The following is a 10334-nucleotide window of genomic DNA, read 5'->3' as shown; positions in this document are numbered from 1 at the left end:
AAATGAATTGGGAAAACTAAATACCTAAATGAATAGTCCATATATTTGCAAATAGCTAAATTTTACATTGAAAAGTAGAGAAAAAATAGTAAGTTAAATTGGTACCTAAATAAAAGTTAAAGTTAGCATATTAAAGTTAAGAGCAATTCATATCTTTTTTTTTTTTTTTCTCGAACACGCAGGAGAGCTGCGTATCATTTGTATTAGTAGAAGAATAAGGAGTCATACATAGACCCAAAAACACTCACCCCCACACCTTCCCTGATTTCTAAAGCTACATCACCTGAGTCTGAGAGTACAGCGACCAAGCATGCTAACTAACTAAGCACCCCTAGCAGTGAGCAAGGACAGACCCTTGGCTCCTGCCAAACACCACCAATGGGCATCATCCCTAGCTATACTAAGGGCTGTGTTAATGTTAGGTGCCACCCCATTGAAGACACAGTCATTCCGGTGCTTCCAGATGCTCCAGGCTCCAAGGATGATAATGGAGTTTAATCCTTTTCTCACATCTCCAGTGGTGGCCGCCTCTGCCTTCTCCCACCAATCCTCCCAAGCTGAATCCTCGGGTTGAGGCGTGAGTGAAGAGAGTCCGAAGCGCTGCAAGAGGGCAAACCAGAATTGTCTGGCAAACACACAACCAACTAGGAGGTGATCAATGTTTTCTTGTTCTTGGTCACAGAGTAGACATTTGGCCGGGTGAGGAAGTCCTCTCCGAGCAAGCCTGTCAGCTGTCCAGCACCGTTTATGAGCCACCAGCCACATGAAAGAGCGGCATTTGGGAGGAGCCCATGACTTCCATATTCTCTCATATGGCCTGAAGTATATGGCGCCCTGAAAAAATACATCATAGGCAGACTTCGCTGTGTATTTTCCTGAAGCCGAAAGCCTCCAAATGTGTCTGTCCTGTGCCCCATCCTGCAGCTCAATATTAGATAATTTATCCCACAATTCCAGATATTCCATCAGAGCTTCCACAGGTACTCCCACTCGGATGTCCTCGATCCATTTCTCATCAGTCAAGGCCTCCGCTACTGTACGCCTGCCTATTATTCTTTTAGAGACCAAACTAAGGATCTTAGGCGCTACTTCCTCAATATTTTTCCCCTCCAGCCATCTATCCTTCCAGAACAGAGTGCTAGCTCCGTTTCCTACATCGGTATACACTGCCATAGAGATGAGGCCATCCACCTCCTTGCTCACTTGAAATGGCAGACTTGCCCAAGGTTTACTTGGTTCAGATTTTCTCAGCCATGGCCACCTAGCTCTGAGTGCAAAACCTAGGGATTTTAGGTCCGCAATTCCCAGGCCCCCAAGTTCTTTAGATCGACAAACTTTGGGCCAAGCGATGAGGCAGTGTCCTCCATTAGCTTCTTTTCTGCCTCTCCAAAGGAACGCTCTTCTGATTTTATCAATTGCCTTAATAGCCCAAGGCGGAAGCTCAGCAATTCATATCTTTCACGCACTAAAAAATACCACATTTAGCCTGATATAGAAAAGAAAATAAATGAAAAATCCAATATAGGTATAACAAATATAAGTGGAAAAAGATAAGATAGGGCATTGTAGAATTTGATTAATCATCACAAGTAGATTTTGCTATGGTATGCACAAACAACCCATAAGGAACATCTATGTTGGGATCACACCTGCACAAGATATATCCAAACTAGACATTCATGCCATTGGCATGCCTATGGAAAACAAACCACTTCAGGTCCCCACCACTCCTTCCCCTGGCGTGTTCTATGCCTCACCATCTTAGCTTGTCCTATCACCGAACCTATAAGTTGCCAAGTTGCTCATTCCCCCTTTTTCGTGGTTGGAAAGTTTTGGCATCACCATTTACGTCAATAAAAGCAAAAACAATCAAACAAAATGTGTCAATTCTAACTGTCATGACTCTTTTCTGAGTGTTTTCATGGCAGTGACCTAGGAGAGGAACATATTTCAGTTGCTGAGATTATATCTAATTAAATCACAACATGAATAACAGCTTTTGAATCTTGCAATTGATCTATTGGTTACCTAATGTGCATGCTTGAGAGGGTCGCGAGCAGGGATAGAGCTAGGACCGCCACTTGGAGTTGTGGCACTATTTCAACCCCAAGAATGTCTGCTAACTTTATTAAGTAACGGCTCGAACTCATGCCATCAACAAAGGCTCACCACCCTCCCAAGCATATCTCCATTTGCATAGCACTCTTCATTGCTCTTTCTTGGCTCCACCCCTAGTCACGAGCAGCAAGCCATTCACATTTGTTCTTGGTGAGAAGTTAGTCAAATGGAAACAAATGTGGTGACAGCATGATCGATATTAGGATAGAGTTGCATGGGTGGAAGGCTCGACTGCTCGAGAGATCAGCAGCTTATTGACGTTAGTAATAGTTGCAAAGTAGACATGAGCTAGATCATCATGAATCTAGTGATGTTAGTTGCAAAAAAAAAGAATCTAGTGATGTTTTAGGGTAAAATAGGATAAGTATGAATTCGCAAGAGAAAGCATAATATGATCGAAAATTTAAATGTATATATGAGGGCCAAAGGATATTAATTTGTAAGAGAACTTGGACGGTAATTTTATTGATGAACGGAGCTCATCAAAACTCAAAAGAAAACTAAAGGTTAATTGGCCTCATTAAAAAATTGTACAATCATGAGATATTAGTGAAAAAAGGAAGAGAGAGAGAGAGAGAGAGAGAGACGACGATAGCTTTAAACCAGCGAAATAGTCAATATTCAATAATAGCTATGTAAGTTCAGACTTCATACCGATGGATGCAGTGGAGGTAGATGCAGAGAGGAAATTACAATAAAATAAACAAAGTTATTTAAAAAATATTTTTGAGTAAAAAATAAATTGATGAAAAAGATATATACCCATATTATTTACATGGGCCACCTTACTAGTTTATCGCGTAAAGTAGAGATGATTTGTCTCATCGATCTTGTCTTTGTCAATTCATCAAATATATATAAATTCCAGCATATAGTAGTATACACAAAACTTCCTACAAATAAGGAACGGGGGTATGATCCTTTGCTAGGTTTAATGTGATCTTCAAACCCAACCACCCTTCGTTGCCTGTTGATGGTGATCATTGGTGCACGCCCCTCCGTCGTCACACGATCAGACAAGAACCTCTACCCAAAAGCAGACTGTACTGAATAGCTTCGTGAGAAACCCTGCTCCTTCCGGTTGTGACAACAACACACTACCAGCCAAAGTTGTGGCCACTGGGCACTGGCCACCCTCTTCTTTTCTTTTTCCTTTTGTCTTTCCCCCTATCTTCACATGCACCTTAATTATTCAACGTTTCGCCTGAATTTGTTGTTTTGTTCAGGCAACGTGTGGTCCATCTATCGTTCTTCAAGATCCATGCTTTGAGTTGAGTGCTAAGTTAGGCAACAAAGATATGAAATTAGAGGAGAGAACTAAGAAAAGACTTCGTAGATGAAAAGAAAAACACTTGTCAGTTAGGGTGGCTTAGTATTGATTAACTCAATGATGAATAAATACAAATATGCTTTCCCAGGAAAAAGAAAAATAATCAGTATAGTCCAATTTGACCTTTAGGGCTCTAAAATAGGACTATTAATTTCTTAATAATGTGTTTACCACGGTATAAATTGAGAAGGAGGAAGAGTTTACAACGGCAAAAATAGCAACAATGACAATGGGCAAAAAACTTAATTAGATTGCTTACACAACCCGTACCAGAGAAACAACCAACCACCCATGACAAAAAGAAGAGCCATAGACAAACATCCGCAAAAACAAAAGCATGACTTACAACCAAAGGTTCCTCTAAAGAATTAAACCTGCAAACTAGACCTTCATATTAAAAGAACACCACAAGCTCTTAGGCCTAGACCAAAACGCCTTGAAGATGAGAGAACGGCCACGTGTTGACAATATGCCCCTATATCATCACTGGGAAGGAAAACACCCCACCAACTGTGGTGGCCCAGTCCGACAACTCGGAAGTCCTAACCGGGCAAGGATATCTCATGGACAAGGCGTAGATCGACTTAGGGGATATCAGCATGTCCATGTCCCCTGAATTGTAAAGATCTGACTAGATCTTTTTGTAACAAATTAGGAAACCAAGCTTACCTTGTAATCCTATCTCCTGACTATATAAGAAGGCATAGGGTGCCCTTGATCAACATCATCGACCACCACCATCATCAACACCTCAGCACCTAGCGCGTTAGATGGGATGACCACGATGAGCCGAAGGTGGCTGACCGTCAAAGAGGGAGGATGGGAGGTGGCAGGGTACTCCGGCAAGGTTGGGAAATGGTGTTGCGGGCATGGATTCATGACAGGGAGCAATGTTGTGGATGTATCTCTCCCTTGCGAATCCAACGAAGGTTGAAGTGGAGTGAGAGGTGGCTTATGCAAGGAGGTGTAGCCTTAAGCTTGACCATGCCATGGTGGTTTGTGGTGGCAATATGGCTTCGAAGGTGTAGAGGGAAAGAGTATGTGGGGTAGTTGCAGCTCGAGCATGCGAAGATCAGAGGCATTTTATAGGAGAGGAAAGGGACGGGACTGGCCAGTGATGGAGCTTTAGTAAATATCGTTAATGGCAGCCGTTACAACAGGGTAGAGGAGTAACAGAGGGGTGTGAAGAGAGGAGTGAATTAAGGCTGGGCGTTAATGCATGGTAGTGAATGATCAAGAATGTGTGGGAGTGAAAGGTCCAAGATGGCCATGGCATGCTTGAGCTTGAGCTTGATCTCGGTTGCACGCATGGGAGGAAGGGGAACATTGGGAGGAGAAAGATGTTCGGTGGTCCCTACAGGTCGGTGTTATAGGGAGAGGAGGTGGGAGTGGGCTGGCCAAGAGGTTGTATTAGGCTGATGGCCAGCAAGGAAAATGGGTACACGCAGATGGAAATTAGAGAAAATGAAAAGAAGGGAAAATGGATGGGGTCTTGAGTTGGATTTCGAAGGGTTTTGAACCAAACAGAAATAGGGGTTTTTAGATTTTTTCACAAACTTATTTTAAACCATTTAAGTTTTCAAACTTTTGAACACAATTTGAAAACTATTTAAACTATATTTGGAAGGCATGTTTGCTTGCAAGACTGAAAACCTGCCGGGCATAGGCAAGCAATCCCAGGAGCACGATTTCATCGGCCTGAGGTCACGATCGCTGCCTGGACCAGCAGCTGCCAGCCAGGCACCATCCAAACACGCCCTCATTGCCGAGATCCAGCCATGGAAGCCTCCGTAGGGAGGTAAGGAAAAAGTGAAAAACTGATGTGCCAAACGGTAAGCTTCTCCTCGCTCAAACTTCTCTGCCAAGCAGCTGTTGTTGTGGTAGCTGGAGTAAAGCTGACTTTTCCTAGAATTTAAGCCTTTCCAAACAACACCTTAATGATACTCTGTGTTGAATGTAAAAACACATGATTGCTTTAAGTGAAGAACTACAACCGATGATTGTTTTTAAGTGAAGTAGTACAACAGTGATGAATGTGATTATGTGAACAAAGTAATTTTACAGTCAATATAAAACACACACAGCCGCCCATAGACCAGAGGCAGCCCATACAACAGTGATGAAATTAAATCAAGCCAACTCTTTTGAATCCCGGAGCAAGGCCGAGGACGCCAACTCGGAAGAGACCTTGGAGTGGCCGGCGGTTGTCATGGTCGTGGAAGAGGAGCCCTGAACGGACAAGGCGCCGATAGCACATCCAGTGACGGCAAACTCCGACACCGTCCTGTACATCTGCGGCGTGAGCGCCGGAAGCCTAGCGTTCTCCGACTGCAGGACATGCATAGCCTGCGCGATCGACGGGCGCTCGCTCGGGTCAGGGTGGGCGCACCACAGCCCGACGATGAGCACCCTCTCCATGCACCTGTCATCGGCTTCGTTGCCGCCGGACCTCAGTCGCTCGTCCGCCGCGTCGAGGATTGCATTCCGGCCGTACAGGCCCCACATCCACTTGACCAGGATGAAGTGCGCTCCGCCTTCCAGCAGGATCACAGGGCACCGGCCGGAGACAATCTCGAGGAGGACGATACCGAAGCTGTAGACATCGGAGTAGGTGCTCGGGTGGTGCGTGTTGACAAACTCTGGGTCGATGTACCCCGCGGTGCCCATCACGGCCCGGGTGGTGTGCCACCACGCGCCGTGGTCGCCAAGCCTGGTGCCGAGGGACTCTTCCAGCATGATGTTGCTGGGCTTGATGTCGCCGTGCACCACGCACTGCTCCCACTCCTGATGGAGATACCGTAGCGCGGATCCCAAGCCAAGGATGATCTGGTACCTACGTATACAATAAAATCTATCAGCAAGAGGTGGACCATTTATATTACTAACTCTATATGTATTCCATGCGTTAATTTTATAGGCTAATAAAAAGTAAAGCTTAAAAATTCATACGACAACCGGAAATATATATCCATCCATATGTTCGGTCATTCGGCATACTCGATCTAATCATCATTATTAACAATAATAGCTATTACGTTTGTTCTGTCTTCTAAAACACTACCCCACACCTATCATTATAAAATGGTCTAACTAAATTACCTACCTGCCATTATTATGTAAAACTTAAAGTGAGCATTAATCTTAATCTAAAGTACCAGCCAATATAAAAAATAATATAAAATAATCCCTAAATATGCATGTACCACCTCTACTATTAGAAACAACATAATGTAAACCATAAATCTAAATTACCTACATCCATCATTACAAAATCCGTAAATATAGAAAAAATCAACTCAAGTTATGCATGACACACATATAAGCATGTTGATTTCGAAACCAGATACATAGTTAAAGCTAAGGTTTTAACTAAATGCGTGTCGAGTACACATAGAATAATGCTATGCAAAGGTGGAAAATATTAATGGGGTGACAAACTATATAAGTCTACCACAAGAAGATAAAGATAAGAAAGCAGCTATATTTGTATTCTATTATAATTAGGCTAAATAGTCATTTAGCCCATTTAAGCATCATTTAAATGCTGCATGGTTGTTCCCCATTTTCTTTCCATTTAATCAACCGTTTATTTCATTTAAAATGCCATTTTTGACCGTTTAGCCTGAATAATGGCTAAACAGCGGGTGACCGACTCTCTATCATTTAGTGTTTATGAAAACAGTGATTATAATACGAACACATGAGAGAGTATCAACTTAACACAAGTCAAATACACATAGAAGTGCGATGCAAAGTGGGGAAAGAATGAATAAGGATGGTAAAATATATGATGTAATTGTAGTTAATGCCTATCACAGCATGATAAAAGAAAAGAAAGTATTTAAGAGTATTATATTGGAATATGTATGAACATATGAGAGATAATTTCAACTAAACATATGCCGAACACACATCAAGATGTGATGCAAAGTGGATAATTATAAATTGCGATAGAAAATTATATAGAGCACTTGGTAACTAAAGTCTATATATCACAAGCGAATACAACTAAGAAAGTATCCATATGAGTATTATGTTAGAATATGAACAAATAAGAGAAAGCAAAGAAGGACAGTTTGATTAATCGCGCACCATAAATTTATACATAAATATCTAATACTTATAATCTATTAAAATTGTTGACTCGTGCGGCAACATGGCTTGATGGAATAGTATTACATCCATGTTAATATTCAAAAGTCGTGCTCCCAAAAATAAATTATAAAAGTTCTCTCACAAAAATTAGAAACAAACAGTGATCAATTCAACAGACTGCAATCACAGTCGAGATATTAGCCATTGGACCTATTCACAACAGACTACAATCGCAATCACAATCACCCACCACTGCTAACTCTCCAACCTTCATTTAATTTAGCCACATATACCATTACAAATATAATTTGAAGTAACTCTCAAATTTATACCTAAAATAGCCACCTCAGTCGTCACTATTAAAAATAACCTAAAGTAATCTTAACAACAACATGATGAAAACTAATTAAAGAAGCCTCAAAATTAGCATAAATTAACCCTCCATATTTGCATCTAAATTATCTGCCATTTTTACAGAAATATCCCAAAGTATTTATATGTGTGCTTCTAAATTATAAATTTCTACCATCATTCATATTTAAAAAACTGACTCAAGACACACATGCATTATGCGTGGCATCATTTACATCACATATGCATACATATTTGACGTCAAACACATAGTTTGAGCTAAAATTTCAACTAAACACATATTAAATAAACATGGAGATGTGATGCAAGGGGACAAACTACAAATATGGATAAAAAAATATAGAGTAATTTTGGTAACAAGAAATTATTACAACAGGACCAAATTATAGAAGGATGTACTATATCTATATAAACGTGGACAAATTAGAGGAGCAAATATAAACAACTTTAATTTGATAACCTCTTCTAACACTTTATATGTCGTTTATTATTACTAGTCTATGCATGATAATTAACTACTTGGATGATTACATGTTATATTTACCTTTCTGGCCACGTCAGAAAGCTCTCGCTGTCGCTGTTGTGGAGATGCGTGTCGAGGCTGCCTTTGGCCACCAGCTTGTAGACAAGCAGGAGGCCGTTGCGACGACTAGAGACGGCCTCTTTGCCGAGGGCCTGACGCCCTCGGCTAAGGCCCATTAACCCTCGGCAAAGGCTTTGCCGAGGGCGGCCCTCGGCAAAGAGCTCTCGGGGAATTTTGAGTCGGCGAAGAGGGTCTTTGCCGAGGGCCCTTTATCGGGCACTCGGCAAAGCCTCTGCCGAGGGCTGGAGCGGCACTCGGCAAAGAAAAGAAGCCATCACGGCGCCGGCGCCTGGGACGGAGTCTTAATTTGCCGAGGGCCGTCTTCGGGGGCCCTCGGCAAAGAATTATTCTTTTTTTTGAAAAATCTTTGCCGAGGGCCTCCAACCATGGCCCTCGGCAAAGAAATGTACATAATTTTTCCAAAAAAATCTTTGCCGAGGGCAATGGGACGGCCCTCAGCAAAGAATTATTCTTTTTTTTTGAAAAATCTTTGCCGAGGGCCTCCAACCATGGCCCTCGGCAAAGAAATGTTGCAGAAATTTCTTTTTTTTAAAAAAAAATCTTTGCCGAGGGCAATGGGACGCCCCTCGGCAAAGGACCCTTCTTTGCCGAGGGCCTTGGTCATTGCCCTCGGCAAAGAGGTAGAAATTTAAATTTTTTTTTGTTTTTTGCATTCCATTGACACAAGCATTTCATATATATACATATATATATCAACCATCACATATATATATCACACAAAACCCATTTTCTCACAATATATCACAACCATAATTGTGAACCACAAATCACAATATATTACAACGATAAGTCACATGTTCATCATCATTCACATGTTTATTACGACAAGTTCATGAAATCCAAGCACAAGTCAGAACCATAAACCACAAATATTACAATAAAGTCCAACCACATCACCTAGCACTAGTCCTGATCAAGGTAGCCTATGAGACGGTGGTGAAGGAAAGGCGGGATCACCCGGTGACGCACTACCAAATTGATTGGAACCCGCGGACGGAGGCTGCACAAAGGAGCAGAGATTGCATGTGTGAGTAATCCGGGAAAACAGTTTTGGAACTTAGAGATTGCATCTAGTAATCTAGGAATACAAAAAGATTAGACTCAATTGAAAATTTCGGCAGCACCTCCCCTGCATGGGGAGGTTTCCAAAACCTGCAAGAAACAACGGCACGAACGCCGACATCCACAACGGCACGAACGCCGACATCCACAACGGCATGAACGCCGACATCCACAACGGCACGAAGGCCGACATACATGCAAAACACAAGCGAAAAGTGAACTTTCATACTTACAGGAGTAGCTGCAGGAGTAGGAGGAGGAGCTGAAAACTGCACAGGTACACCCGATGCTTGCCCAAGACTTTGCATGATCACCATCATCTCCGCCATCTGCTTCCGTGCGGCCTCGAACGTGACCTGCTGGGCCTGCAGCTGTGCGGTCAGTTCCGCGTTCTGCTCTTGACTTTGCCTTTTTGTTTCTTGCAGCTCGGCATGCAATATTTCACTCCAATGTATGAGTAATGCAAATCTAATTTAGGTGTGTAAATATCAATGTACGATGAGTAAAACAGGAATTACCTGGAGTGCCTGGGCCTGCTGCAGTGCTAGAGAAGGCCGTGAGCGTATGGGCTGGCTGGAGCTCGTGCTCCGTGCTTGGATAGCGTTGAGGGAGGGAACAGTGGTGGAGTCGATGGCGCCATCTTCAATCCACAGCTGCCCATGCTTCTTGCCTCCTCCAAGCCTCATGATCGTCTCTGCATCAATGGGCTTAGTGCGCACATTGTAATCTTCCCCATAGATCTCCCTTACCGAG

At 42.6% G+C, this 10334-nt stretch overlaps 1 protein-coding gene across 1 annotated transcript; it reads right to left on the bottom strand.

Moving 5' to 3' along the window:
- Positions 1–5487: 5487 nt before the first annotated feature.
- Positions 5488–8560, bottom strand: LOC136533530 (L-type lectin-domain containing receptor kinase IX.1-like). Its single transcript, XM_066526092.1, has 2 exons — positions 8460–8560; positions 5488–6281 (listed from the first exon to the last, which is right to left on the bottom strand). The coding sequence occupies exon 2, from the start codon at positions 6182–6184 to the stop codon at positions 5579–5581; it is 606 nt and encodes a 201-aa protein (XP_066382189.1). The 5' UTR covers positions 6185–6281; positions 8460–8560; the 3' UTR covers positions 5488–5578.
- Positions 8561–10334: the final 1774 nt, after the last annotated feature.

This window comes from Miscanthus floridulus, unplaced genomic scaffold (assembly GCF_019320115.1).
Source record: "Miscanthus floridulus cultivar M001 unplaced genomic scaffold, ASM1932011v1 fs_910_1_2, whole genome shotgun sequence".
Taxonomy (NCBI): Eukaryota; Viridiplantae; Streptophyta; class Magnoliopsida; order Poales; family Poaceae; genus Miscanthus; species Miscanthus floridulus.
This window is presented reverse-complemented; position numbering and strand designations above follow the sequence as displayed.